This window comes from Magnolia sinica, chromosome 10 (genome assembly GCF_029962835.1).
Source record: "Magnolia sinica isolate HGM2019 chromosome 10, MsV1, whole genome shotgun sequence".
Taxonomy (NCBI): domain Eukaryota; kingdom Viridiplantae; phylum Streptophyta; class Magnoliopsida; order Magnoliales; family Magnoliaceae; genus Magnolia; species Magnolia sinica.
Window position 1 is genome coordinate 73867495 of NC_080582.1, and position 15459 is coordinate 73882953.

A 15459-nucleotide genomic window follows, 5' to 3' on the forward strand; every position below is an offset into this window, starting at 1 on the left:
ATGAGATTTCGAGCCAAGTCACTGATAGGCATTTGGATCGTAAATTACTTAAGATACTCATGCGTCGAGTAGCTTATTTGAGTTTCTACTTATTAAGATGAAGTGATTAAGTAGCTATACGTAAAAAAGTTACTTATAATTGATCTTAAACCAAACTTACGTATCTCAAATAAGTTACTTATCTATTGCTGTAAATACAAGAAGTAACTTATTTGGATCCAAATGAGCCCTAAGAAACTCATGCGGTCTCAACTCAACAAGACTCGTCGGGCCCACTCCAAAGTTGGTTGGCTTGATGCGACTCAAAAAGCCTCAGGCCAAGTTACTTGCCTAGGTCATCTTAGTTTTCTACAAACTTGGTGAGATTTGGATCCGAGTCACTAAGCCGACTTGTTCCTGACTTGATATAGCTTGTCGAGCCCATCCGGAAACTCGGTCAACTCAACGCGAGCCAAGCCACTCGCCTGAGTCACATTGTATCTCTCTCTCTCTCTCTCTCTCTCTCTCTCTCTCACACACACACACACACACACACACACACAGAGAGAGAGAGAGAGAGAGACCCCTTCTCCACAATTTAAAGAATGACCTACAACCAACAAGGCATAAACTTCAACTTCTTGTACAATTTACACTATCTATACAAAAGTCAACTACTTTTAAAAAAGGGTCTTTTCTAAACATGTCTAAGCTTTTAAATGGGGTATGGGGTGACCTATCATCAATTTAAACCATTCAATCATTGATATAGCTAGGAACAAGACATTATGTAAAAATCACATTAATCAGATGATCATAAGCATCCCATCAATAATAGCATGGAAAATGGATGGTCAAGATTAAGCACATAAACAAAATAGGTCCATCATCATCTTCTGACACCTACTAAATAAATCCCCCTTCCTTTGCTTGAGATTACACTAACACTTTAGTTCGAAGGTTCTAATCATGTGGCTCATAGAAAACAGGCTGTTGTAATAAATTGGCCCCATTCAAAAGGTTAGGATTATCAAATCAACGTGATTTTTTCACCATGGCTTGCTCCTAGTCGTACTTTTGAACTAACCATCCCAATTGATGATTGAGCATCCAAGTGTCATTCAAAAGTCTTGGGGACATTAGCAAAACTGGTAAATATTACATAGTCAAGTCGAGTTAATGCTCTAGTCACTATGCTAACAACTTTCATATTATTTTCTTCTTTGTCACTCTTGGGTAAGTAGATTTTTGGGTCAAAATAGGCTCTAGTTGGTTTGACTAGTTGAACCAGTAGTTGGGACCGAACAGTCCCAGAGAGAGAGAGAGAGAGAGAGAGAGAGAGAGAGAGAGAGTCAAGCATGATCCAAGTTTGCATGATCCAAGTTTGAAAACATTGATCTCTATATAATAATTAGTTGGGCCTTGCTAATACAAGCTTTCAACTGGCATTAAAACAGAACGAGTAAGCTTGAAGGTATCCAGTGGTGGATTTACAGCATTGCAGTTTGTCGAATCGTGTTCTTCTTGAATGATAAAATTTTCGTAGGCCCTACTCGGCAAACACCTCAAAATGAATTTAGTCAACAATAGTATTGTATTAGAGGTCTTTAATAGAGGTTAATAATACTTGATTAAAAGCTTATAGGATTATGTAGATATATGCGGCTTATATAAGGATAATTAGAAAAGTAAGTACATCTTATAAGATGTAAGTTAATCTTGCGGTATAAGTATAATCCAATAACATAATTACCGTTAACTGCAATGGGATGAATTTACTTTTGGGGTTGGAAAATTAGCCTTTAAAGGCAGTTTGGTTGCTGGTTTTTATATTTGTAGTATCAATGATGCTTTGATTTTTAAAAAATCATGTTTAATTTACACTTTTTTGTTAGCTTTTGCAATTCCCTTCCCCAACGAAAAAAAAAAAAAAAAACTTACTTTTAGATGAAAATGGAAATTTTGAAAGATTCAAACAAAAACTTAGACTTTTCTCTCGGATGTTCCTAAAGAAATCCGATGCATCATCGAAACAAATTTAATCATTTGCTAAGAATATAGTAGGCCAACTTCAACATTTCTTAGGGAAAAAAAAAACAGAGAATAAATTCCTCAACAAATAGCAGCCTGTTATTAGTTCACCAATTTCGTGATTCCCTTTTTAGAGTATTGTTTGGGTGACCCACCTTGAATTGTGATTTATATAGTTTTCATTAAGGATTTTTACCACAAAATTCCTTTAGGATTTCGATTTTACCAAATAGTTCATGGAGAAACAAATATTCCTATGCTCTGCTTTTGCATAAAAGAAATTACATTACTATTCTTCTTTATCTTTTCTCTACAACAAAGTGGATAATTAAGAATTATGGGGCCCACGTGGCATTTGTCTCACATCCAACCCATGCAACATACGCATGCCAATATTATTATTACACGAACAAAAAATATGGATGATCGAATCATAAGGTGGGCGGATCCATAAAAAATAATACACACTATTCAAAATATCCCGATTCAAGTGTAGCGCATACGATGATCTGACTGGCCTGATATTTTCTTCGTGTTATCACCATGTTGGGGTGCATACATTAGATGGGTTGGATGTTATATATATACTACATGGGCCCCACAAGTCTAGACTTTCTTTATTTTTTAAAGAAAAATTAATGCATGTCTGCAATTTCATTCCTCAAAAAGCACTACATAATTTCAAATCTTCTGGCCATCATTTGGTAAAATATAGATTCCTTTATAAATTTTATTTTATTTTTTGTAAAAATTCATTCTCATTATTTTGTGAGTTTAGGTACAAACTGTAGTTTGGGAGTGATAAGACATGCTAATTGCAAAACTCAAAAGAAGTATTGTATTAGATGAAAATGGAAATTTTGAAATATTCAAACAAAAATTTAGACTTTTCTCTCAGATTTTCCTAAGGAAATCCGAGAAAATCCGATGCATCAACCAAGCAAATTTAATCATTTGCCAAGAAATAGTAAGCCAACTTCAACATTTCTCAGGAAATATAAAAATCAGAGAATAAATTCCCCAACATACAACAGCCTGTTATTAGTACACCAATTCCGTGATTCCCTTTTTAGAGTATTGTTTGGGTGACCCATCTTGAATTGTGATCTATATAGCTTTCATTAAGGATTTTTACCACAAAATTCCTTTAGGATTTGGATTTTACCAAATAGTTTGTGGAGATATCGATATTCCTATGCTATGCTTTATGCAGAAAAGAAATTACATTACCATTCTCCTTCATCTTTTCTTTACAACAAAGTGCATAATTAGGAATTATGGGGCCCACGTGGCATTTGTCTCACATCCAACCCACACAGCATATGCACACCAACATTATTATTAAATGAACAAAAAATATGGATGATCGAATCATAAAGTGGGCTGATCCATAAAAAAATAACATACACCATTCAAAATATCCCAATTCAAGTCTAACACATCTGATGATCTGACAGGCCTGATGTTTTCTCCGTGTTATCACCATGGTGGGGTGCATACATTAGATATGTTGGATGTTATACACATACTGCATGGGCCCCACAAGTCTAGACTTTTATTAATTTTTAAAGAAAATAAAACGAAGAGATTTTTGCATTTTCATTCCTCAAAAAGCACTACATAATTTCAAATCTTCCAGCCACTATTTGGTAAATATATAGATTCCTCTATAAGTTTTTGGTAAAAATTCATTCTCATCATTGTGTGAGTTTAAGTACAAACTGTAGTCTGGGAGTGATAAGTTCTCATTTGAGATTGTCTTTGGGCTAGGCTCGGCCCAGCAAAAGCAGATTTTTTAATAGACTTAGATTGTCAGGTTCAAACTGAACAATTCAAATTCCCACGATGAGTAGGACTTGCCGCCAACTGACTTGAAACAGATTTGCGATCCTCCCATCTACAACATATGAGACAAATGAGGAATAATTTGTGGTCATTCTCTCCTTCTCCCGGTCAGGTTTGAATCTCAAACAATGGCCGACTTATGCATAAATCTTCCTCGCATTCTCTCTCTTGACGCGCGAGCTGGATTATATCTAGTATCAGAGCATAGAATCCTTTGTTTTCTTGTGCATTTCAATCTTTCATTGCGCCCATGGCCATGCTGAAGCCAATGTCAAGCCTCGCAGGTAAACAACCCTATTACCATTGGATACCTGCCATGTATGTACATGCATCATACGTGGGGCTTTCATCCATGAAATCTTACGATGGGGTGTCAAGCTGAAAATGGTAGATTGATTAGGCAACTTGGACCATTTGATTAGTGGGCCATAGGATGGATAGACTATATCTATAATTAAATGCATTATTTGTTGATTCTTGCAGTGAAACGTGTAACAAGAATATCTCCACAAATCATAATGTCATTGGTGTTTATTTACCCATGAATAAAGTGGGCCGCATAGTTCAGATATGTTGTATTTGATGTCTTAAATCGAGACAGATATGGGGCTTGTCGATGACATTGACAGACCGTTTGATGCCACTTTCGATGGCATCAAACAGTGTTCGATCCTATTAAGATTTTCTAAATATTCTCATCTTAGTCGTTGTACTAACTGTGACCTTTCTTGATGTCATCAAGGAGTATTCAATGACATCGAAGATCAGTTCGATGCAATTAGAGAAAATCAAAATTTTCATGTTTTTTCTATGAACAATTTAGGTGTTTAATCGATGCCATCGATATACCTTCGATGACATTGATTGGATCACATGGATTTATGCAGAGTTGTGATTTTGCGGTATTTGTTTTCAATTTTGCTTGGAATTATTTTATAAGCTATATATATAGGTGTAAGTGAGATTGGGAGAAAGGATTAGAGATTTCTAATTCGTCCAATAATTTCAAATGGTGTAACAAGGGTTAGATTTAAAGCTGTTCAAATCAAATAAGATCTCTCTGTTTGTAATTTTTACTTTTATAATGATCATCCGTCACTTTATGCCGTAGTTTTTTTCCCACGAGGATTTTCCACATTAAATCATGGTGTTCTTGTTGTGCTTGGTTCGTGCAAATGGATTTCTCCTCTTGATTGTACTATATGTGCTCTGTGGTCTCCCAACAAATTCATCTAAATTTATTACTAGTTTTGACCGACAATCATATTTTATTATTGAATCCAGCCGTTGCTCGCTAGATCAAGCTGTTAATCCATCATTGTCCATACATCATAAGGCCCTGTTTTTCTTATCATCCATGACCACTAGATCCGACCATTGATCATTCACATTTCCAAAAATGACCATTAATATTCTATCGTCAATATATCGAACCATTGATCTGCCATCAATGTGAGAACCAACCATCAATCATCCATCAACGGCAGATTTGACCATAATGTCGTCGTGGGTCCACCATGATGTAGGTCCCACATTAACTACGTCCATAAAATGCACCCCTTAAAGTTCACTTGGCATCACAAAAATAGGCCTATCCAAACAAACAGGTGGTCACGTGACAGGGAACAGTTGGAACGGGGACACACGACACCTGATTGGGTGTGGGGCCCACTGTTCTTTATATGACATTCATGATTTTATGAGATGGTGTGCGGCTGGGATGAACGGACACCCCAAAAATCAGGCCATTCTAGAACTCAAATAGGCCACCCACGTGATTTCAGGGCTGTCAGTCAAGATCTCACAGGGTTTGGTCTTGCTTGAATTTTGAATGGTCCTAATTTTCGGGCTCCACTGAGAAAATTAGAGGGCGCACGTGATGTACCAGCAGGTGTCATGCACACATCACGGTGGTCCCCACACCGTAGAATTAGCTTATTCCAAGTATCGCAGAAGATGTGATTGAAACCATTGATATATCATCTCAATGCTGGGTGGGCCATGGTCTAAAAATCAGTGTTTGGACGACTATAGCCCTTTTGGCAGCATATAAATAAAAGACAAAAATCAGCAACGGCTCCCATTATACAAGGAAAGGCTCATTTCTTAGATGGTTTAGATATTTACAATTAGAAGCAACTTTTAGTTAGGGGCCAATCAAAGTTCGAGCCCACAGTACCCATGGTTAGGATCATCACACACGTGTGCCGCATGTGTGGCACACGATCTTCCCTCACGAGAATGCCGTTACCTCTGAAATGGAAAATAAAAGCCACGGTGGGGCCCAGTTAACTAATTTCCTCTACCCAACGGTTTAGATTTTATCCAAACCGTTCATCCATTTTTCCATGTCATTTTAATTTACGAACTCAAAAATAACGTAGATCCAAGGCTCAAGTGGGCCACCCCACAGGAAGCAGCGTTGCAAATGAGTCGACCGTTGAAACCTTTCTGGCCCCACTGTGATGTTTATTTACCATCCAACCTGCTCATAAGGTCATATAGAACTGGATGAAGGGAGAATAAAATATCATCTTGATACAAAACCTCTGTGGCCATCCAGAAGTTTTCAACGGTAAGAATTTAATCCCCATTTTGTGGTCCACTTGAGCAATGGATCTGCATACTTTTTGGATTCATAATTTAAAATGATATGGAAAAACGGATGGATGGTGTGGATGAAATCCGTACGTCACGTGGCCTCTCAGAACTCTAGCCTGTCCCAAGCTCGGGACAGGCGGGGAAGTACCCAACCCGCGTTCATCCTCGAGTATACGTGGATGGGACCACTTCGTAGAAAGGTATCTCATGCGTTCGCCAGTCAAAGACTAGAGAACTTTGGAACTATCAGGATGTGGAGCCCGTTGAGGTGTCTGTAAAGCATCCAATCGGTCCATCATGATTACCCCACCATGAAACGGAGAAGCTTCAAAAATCACGTATATCCAACGGTTAGGTGTGCCTGATGTGAATTTGGGAGTTTTGGGATGGTTGTTCATTGTTTTCTATTTTGTGGCCCACTTAATGGTTGGATCAGTTGAAAATTTTAGGCATTATGTTTTCATGATTAGGTTACTCTTTTAGACGGTCTAGATGTCATGTGCATGCCACAGTGGGCTCCATGTGCAACTAGTAGGTGCGAGGCATTCTTCCCCATCATCACCTCTAGCAGAAAATACAACACCTTTTTATGCTGGGGTTTTGCCGCTTTAGAGGCTTTTGGTGTCTTGTTTTTATATTTCATGACTTAGTAATTCTCTTATTTCAAAAAAGAAAAACTTTTACCGAGAATCATTTATTATTATTATTATTATTATTTATTTATTTATTTTTATCTTTTTGAACTTTTACTTTTGCCAGGAATTTTGTTTCCAGCTTTTTCTCAAAAATCTTACCTAAGTTTTAGTTAGAGAATGAAAACACATCACCATATAGTAGACAACTAAAAATGAATTCATTTTATTGTAGTTGATCTGTGACATATAATAATTGTTAATGAAAGATAATAATCATCTTATCTTATAATTAATCTCGTGCATCTCTTGTGTGTGATCTTATCCTTATATACAGCAATGCACAAACCACCTTGGGAGTATGGAATTTATTGCATTGTCCAATTTGCATTTTTTTGGAGCTTTTGTTTAATCATTTACCTTAGTAAATGGCTGGCAGTAAATGGGTTATTATTTCTTTGAATAGGTGTTTGGAGTGAGATGGAAATCACCCATTAAATCTGCCTTGAAAATTTTGCAATGCATTTAAAATTTATGGGTCCTACCATAACTATGTTTCTGATCCAGCCATCAGTTTTATCAGCTCATTTTAGGGCATCAGCCCAAAATGATTTAGATTATAAGCTTAGGTGGTTCACACCATAGGAAACAAGGCAATAATGAAATCCACCATTGAAAGTGAAAATTTATATAGGGCATGTGATGGTGTGTATCTATCATCCAACTAGTTCAAAAGGTTAGAAAGACATAAATAAACCAATAAAAAAATCAATTTGATCCAAAACTTTTATGGCCCTTTAAAAGTTTTCAACCGTATATGTTCAATTCTCATCCAGCAGTACGTGTGGTCCACATCTGGATTTGCCTTAGTAAATTGAGCTGATAAAACAGATCTACGGAATAGATAAGACACATATATCATGGTGGCCCTACAAATTTTATCTACTTCATACGTATACTCGGCTTCAGCGAAACTGGCACAACAAAACTGGCCAATGTTTGAAATTCACATGATAAATAATCATTACTAATTTTAGTATATTTACAATTTTACCCTTTGAAGCAAGCATGCCCTTAATTAATTGAAATGAACTTATTTTTAAGAGTTTGCAAAAAATTTAAAATAAAATTTTAGTCTTTTCCAAGTTTTTTTTATTATAGAAAACTTGGTGTATCAAGCAAACAAAATTCAATAATTTTTTAAAAATACTAGGCAACCCTAACATTCCCATGAATATATAAAAACTAAGAAATGAATTGCCAACAACCAAACAAGCCCTTAAAATAATGAAAACAATTGTATACCTTATGTATGTAACTATTGGGGGTAACTTTCTCTAATATAGTGCATGAAATCCACCCCGTCCATTAGGTACACCACCTCTTGGTTTGGCCTTGATTTCAAATATCATACTAATTGAACACTAAGTGGGCTATCTTCTTTCAAATTATTCATCAAGCTCTAAATTCTCAAAGTGTGGCCACCTAAGTGGGCACTATATAAAACTAATATTGGGATTTTTGGATAATTCATTCATCTTAATGAGTCACATAATATGAATGGATTTGATGTCATATAAAAACCTAAGTGAGCCCTGCATAAAACTAATGGTGGGAAGTCCTTTCCAACTATTTTCTATCATGTGGCTTACCTAAGGTTTGAATGATCATGATTTTTGGGTTCCAAGGATACCATGAGGCAGAATATGTGATGGATAGGGTGCATCTCATGAAAGTTCCATCCATGCAATGCTTAATTAGTTGTTGGTTGTTGGTTCTTGAAATAGGTTTCAGACCCTTTATGTGTAGGCCACCCAAAAATAGGGGATGCCCAAAAAGTTTATGATATTGAATATTTGAACCCTTTTAGCAAGTGTCATTTTTCAAAGCAAAATACTTAAAATTTCAAATGGTTGAAATAATTCAAGTTAAGAAATTTTATTTGCTGTATATCTAATTATCCACTATACGAGTGTGGACATTGGATCCCGTGTGAGGGAATTGCCTTGCTTTTCTATGGGTTGCCTCTCTCTCTCGGGCTTTTGGGGTTAAGAGAGTTTTATGTTTGACTAGAGTTGTTACTAACCAATTACTTCAAATTTACAGTTGGTTAGAACTTGTAGAAAACACTTAAAATTGAGAATCCAAAAATCCTTCGCCCTTAGATGACATTTGAGTTTGCGTTTTAGAGATTCTGAATAAGGGACCACGGTTGTAGAGAGGGAACGTGTGAGACATCCACTCTGCCCATACAAATCTACGATATCTAATTCATAATATCTGATTAGCTTATGAGGAATAAGATTGGTTCTCACACACAAAAGATGTAATGAATGCAATGATGACAATGACTAATCAGTTCAAATTTTTGATGGGTATAGTTTGATTATATTGGTAAGCCGCAGAGCATACGCTTGAACTGAACGAGTGGTGAGTGCGATGTATGTGGAAATGTGATGTGTGGGATGCTCAATGCTGTGTTGATGCTTATGACAAAATGTCGACTAATTGGCTGAGTTTTTGGTGGGCAGGCTCCAATTATATCGGTAAGCTATAGAGCATACGTCTATCAATTAGAGATGAGAAAACGATAAAATGCAGCGCAATAATGGTGTATTCGAGGAGCAGGATGGTTGAGAAGAGAATGAGTATTGTACAGTGCCAATGCTCATAATAAGATGAAACTAAGTGAGGTTTGAATGGTTGGATGGACTATAATATCGCAAAGACAAGATTGAGTTGCTTAGATCAGAACTTGGGTGTTACAGGAAACTCAATTTTTGGCTAGGCTAGGCTGAACCAAGGCTAGATTCTCTCTCTCTCTCTCTCTCTCTCTCTCCTTGTGGAGGGATGGCTAGATGGCTGAGGTCCTAAGGGATGAAGAGGGGTGCTTGGATGTAGTGGATGATTTTCCACACTACTTGATTATGAAAATGGAAAGGGAAGTAGCCCTAAAACCTGATTTTCTAGGGGCAAAAGGTGGTTGAAGGGTTAGGATTAGAGATTGCCACATAACATCATCTCATGGGTTGGATGGGGTGGTAAAATGATAAATTGGAAAAACGAAATAGACATCGAAGTAAATACACACCAGCCACACACTTAGGAGTTGTAAAAGAGAGATTCTACGTGCTTCAGGGTTGCCATCCTAAAGAGGGAGAGTACCATGTGGCTGACAATAAGCTAGTTGTCATTGGTTCACACTTGCTCCTTGCTCTAGTAGGCAGCTTCCCACACTTGTGTGGAGGCTTTGTTGTGAAGGGCGCAATACTGCTATTGCGCACTGTACTTTGATTGAGCTTTGGTGTAGCCTTGGTTTTGGGCTTAACTAGGTGGGTTAACTAGGTTGTTTGGACTAAGTAGTTTAATTGGATGAGTTAACTTAATAAATTGATTGGGTGAGTTGACTCATCGAGCTGACTCAAGACTCTAAAATGTTAGGGTCCTAAGGTTTAGGATTAACGTTCTCAGGGTTTAGGCCTTTAATATTAGGGTTTAAGATTATGATTTCAGTTGACAATCCATTGGTTCAAACTCAATCAACTTATCAGCCCATGATGGGGTGTCTACAATGAGTTGAGACTCATTGTATAAACTATTTGGATCATTGGAATACAATTGAGATTCAAAAGGTGATAAATCTTGTTCTTGGTAATTTCTTGGGAACTTCTCAAGAGCTTTTCAAAATTCGAGAGTTTTCTCATAATATTATCAGAAAATCTTACTAAAAATAGAAAATTTATTTAAAATAATTACAGTAAATTAATAAACAATTGTAGTTTTTAAATAATTATACTTATATAATCAATTATTTAAAATCTAAATAATTTGTGTGTTAATGTTGAGGTAATTTTGCAACAGTAATCATTATTTTCTCATGAAAATGAAATTGCAATGAGGGTGACTAGTTTGAGGTCCACTTGCGCCTAACCCATTTACTAAATGGGCCAAGAATTCTGGCATGAATCGACCGTGATCCATTGCCCTATGGTTTGACCCAACCCACCTACAATTCATCACACTCAGGCCCGGCCAGACCTAACCTGACCTGACCCATTTAATTAAAATAATAGGGTTGGCCTGAACCGAACCAACCCAACCTTGCACGACTACACATGGGTTCAAGAATGGAGTATGGGGCTACAGGTATGCGAGCCCAGTCCAATTAGTAGATACAAACATACATCCATTAAGTGAATGTGTCTACTTATTGTCTATTGATTTGTTTCGGGTTTCCAGTCTCGCGGCATCAGGTCAACTAGCACAGCCCGTTAATGAGCTATATGGGCAGGTTGGGTTGGGTGCAGTTCAACCTGAGCCTAAATGGGTTACATTTTCTAACCTTAACCCATTACCCATCTAGCTTAGCCCAAACCTGCCTCAAAAGTGGGTCAGGCTGGTTGACCTGCAGGCCAACCTGACCCATTGCTACCCCTGGTAATGCAGTCCCCTCCACACGCAGCGGCACACCCATATGAGATCGAAGAAGTTCGATAAAGTGGGTCCCATTGATTAGATTTTCTGGCCCTAAAATCTGGTTGGTCCACTCATCAGCTGGTCTGATATTTGAAACATCTAGGTGGCTCAAAATGCCAGCCAAGTTCTTTTAACTGTCCGTCTCACTTGTGATCGACCAGAGTTTCAGACCATGGCATCTACATGGTAGCGTCCACCCGACATACAGCTCAGACATTTGAAATGCGGGTCAGATCATCACGAGCGGCATTAGTGGAGCTGAATCATATACAGATGGGACTAGCAGACCTGTGAAATGAAGCCATAGACAAACACAAACAAAACAATGAATTTCGTACAGATGACAGGAAATGCAATATTCCAGAGATAGGAGAGTAGGAATAACATTATAAGGTCCATCCATATCAAAACAACAAGTTTTTCTGTGTTTACAAATTCAGAATCTCATATTGTTTTAACGTTCCAACTTGGATTAGGAAGCATAGGTTCTTCTCAACAACTGTTTTCCTATCTATAATTGGATTCCTCTCCGTCGGCATGTTCAAGGCGACCCAAATGCTAAACAGAAGTACTCAAGCTTGCAATGGTATCATACAAGACCTGGTTAGATTTCTCCAGGATCGCTACCTCCTGATGAGCACATTCCAGTTCATGATCTTGCTCTGAACAACCGAATTACCTGTTTCCTGTGGGGACACATTGTGCCATCCTGCTGTGCTAAGGCTTCTGGATGCCGGGCCGAGTAATGCAAGCAGTGCCCGAGATGAATGCCGTTTTTGGAAGTACCCCAAATCGACTTTTGGTTGAATCAGTCGGTGGGATGATTTTGTTTTGAACCAGCTCAGTGTCCAGGACAGCATAAAAAATGAAGCTGAATAGGCTTTTTAAAATAGTTTGTTTGTCTCAAGCATAGTTTGAAAACCTGAAACTCAAGTACTCAACTCGACTCGATGTTCAGTTAGGTCGGCTAGACTCGATATTTAATAGTTATAAAGTTAAAAAATTAGGGACAGTAGTAGACGTTTAAAAGAATTAAGTAACATAAAACATAAATTCCGTCAATTAAACACTGAATGGTGCATTGCTCTTGTGATAGAGGTTGTGGGTTTGATTCCCTCCCTCCCTGCTTATATTTTATTAATGTTCACATTACAACTCTCTGAGGGACTTGGTTCGAGTCACCATGAGTTGCGTCGAGTCAACTCAATGAGTCATCCCCAAGTCAGGACCAAGTCAGACTAAGTAGCAAGTTTCCCAGCAACTTACCCCGTAATCGTGCCGAATTGAGTTGACTTGGACGAGTTTTGAGTCAACCCAGTGAGTTTTAGAACTATTTCAAGTACTGCTTGAACAAAGATTATTTTGGTAGGGGAACATTCCAACTGCCCCATTTCCTGAGGTACTTCCAGACGTGTAGTAAATCAAAAGCAAATCAAGAACCTACTAGCTGGTCTCTCTCTGCCTTGACTTTTCAGAACAGCTATCTCAGCATTGGATGTCATCGGCAAATCATCGTGCCCTGTGATGAAAGTCTTCTTATCTCTCTCCCTATCTCGCCAGGGAATATAACATTCTCAGCTACAACATCTTGCATGGCATTTTCAAGCTGCAAGACAAAGCATACAACATGTTAGACTATGAAAACTTACATTGACATAGCTGTGATGATTAAGGGGCATAAGAGTCTGTTTCGATGTATCCAAAACGAGAATTGAGGGGAATAAAGCCTGGTCCATGTGCATTTACAGAAGTGGAGACATTTGGCTCATCTCGCATAAATGATCCATCTGTGAAATCATCATCCAAGCCTCTATCCTAACAAATTATTCTCCGGCTCAGTAGGTGAGCTAGTAGAGGAATTGGCCCCACAAAGGACTGACATGGGCTTCGCGTCCTGCGGAATTTACATTGTCTTACCACATTGGAGGTTCCTACTTCCACATGTGAAAAATATCCAATGATAAATAGTCATATATCAAGAAACAAGTGTCCACAAATCAAGGCGGTTTATTAGATGGCGAAGATATTTACTATTACATAGTGCCTATGGGATTTCTATGCTCTCATTGCTGGTCCCAAGCCCAGATAAAGGAGGGTTGCATCACGTTGGCAGCAGGCATGAAACTTTTGCCATGACTTTCATCATGAATCCTGACAATATATGAGAAATCTGGCCTGAAAATAGTGGGTTGGACCCATTGTCATCTCATTCTCATTCCAGGTGGACTCAGGGGCTTTCCCACATTTTTAGGTATGCCCAAACCAACCCTAAAGAAATAAAGCAGACCAAAGTAAAGAATACTCATAGCATGATCTTTCTCTGCTCTGAAGATCTTGATGGTCTCGAGCATCAACTTCTTTGTCTTGGACCCTTGTCCCCAGGTGCTTCACTCTCTTCCTGCAAGTAATTACGAATCTTTTCAAACCTATCCAAGTCAAATCCTGCTATATGATAATATATTGATAAAAGAAAATGAAATTATAAGAAAGCCCACGGGAACCGATTTGCATCTTTCAATGAGTTTCAATAGATAGGTTATCGTTATGGGGTTAAGTTTCTAGTTGGAAGCTCAAGGGACACATAAGCTGACTCCAAATTGCATGCTTCTTGAACATTTCATGAAGTACAGTTCTTAAAGTATAGATAGCACAATTGACTTTAAATTTCACAATGGATTCAAGTGTTTTTCTATAGGGATGGAATAGTGTAAATGGTGAGCGTGCGTGTGCATATCATTTTATATTATTTTAAGAAAAGAAACATTAACTCTGCAGGATTACCAAAGGATATGGACATGCACACACACAATTTACAATATTCCATCCCCATACTCCCCCTCAAGTTGAAGCATAAATATTGATCATGCCCAACTTGTCAGTCATACGATGAAGAGCATCTTAGTGAGAATATCGGCCAATTGCTCCCTCGAGCCAACAAAAGGGATCCCAGTCTTCTTATTAGCAACTTCTTCCCATATAAAATGACAATCAATCTCAATGTGCTAAGTACACTGATGAAACAATAAATTGCCATCAACGTGATTTGCAGCTTGATTATCAAAATGTAATGGAATGGAACTCAAAAAAGGATAGTCAAGTTCCTATAATAAGATCCATAGCCAAATAAGCTCACACGTAACATGAGCAACGCTCTACGCTTAGCTTCTGTAGTGGATCGAGCAACAACTAGCTAATTCTTATTATTCCATGTAACAAGATCTTCACCAAAGGTGCAGTACCTTGATGTAGACCGTCAATCATGAAAACTTCCAATACAATTAGCATTTAACCAGACATATGAAGATGACCATACCGTTGAAAATATAAACATTTGCCAGAAGCTGATTTTAGATAACGAAGAATTCAATACATGACAATACAGTGAGCTATATGGCGAGCACGCATAAACTGACTAATCGCACTGACAACATATGAAAGATCAGGTTGTGTAATGATCGAGTAGATGAGTTGGCCAACTAACTGGCGATACATGCTAGGATCAGAAAGAAGTTCTCCATCATCAAGGCCAATTTTCTAAGTAACATCCATTGGTGTAGCAACAGATTTACACCTAAGTATCCCAGTCTCTGACAGGAGATCAACAACATATTTCCTCCAAGATGTACTATTTCCGATTTGGACTGAGCAACCTTTATTCCAAGAAAATAATGAAGAGGCCCACAATCTTTGATCTCAAATCTTGTCTTGAGGAAGAAATTAAGAGCATCAATACCCACAACATCATATTCAAACAACAGAATGTCATCCACATAAAAAATCAAAACCATAACTCCAATAGACCGACGATAGATAAAAGGAGAATGATTGGCATGGTTGTGAACAAACCCAAAGTCCAGAAGAGTGCGGCTAAATATGTCGAACCAGGCCTTGGGGA

General features: G+C 37.9%; 1 protein-coding gene across 8 annotated transcripts in view; it reads right to left on the reverse strand.

Annotated features, from left to right (window-relative positions):
* Positions 1–11872: 11872 nt before the first annotated feature.
* Positions 11873–15459, reverse strand: part of LOC131216987 (uncharacterized) — a 37890-nt gene continuing 34303 nt past the window's right edge. For 3 of the 8 annotated variants that reach the window (XR_009157147.1, XR_009157145.1, XR_009157146.1), the window contains exon 3: positions 11892–13962. Coding sequence is in view for 1 of the 8 variants with exons in the window: in XM_058211643.1 (XP_058067626.1) it covers positions 13063–13170 (108 nt within the window). In the remaining 7 variants the exon portion in view is untranslated. Of the gene's footprint in view, positions 13963–15459 lie in introns of all 8 variants that reach the window. The other 5 variants (XR_009157149.1, XR_009157150.1, XR_009157144.1 and 2 more) reach the window with 3 other exon arrangements.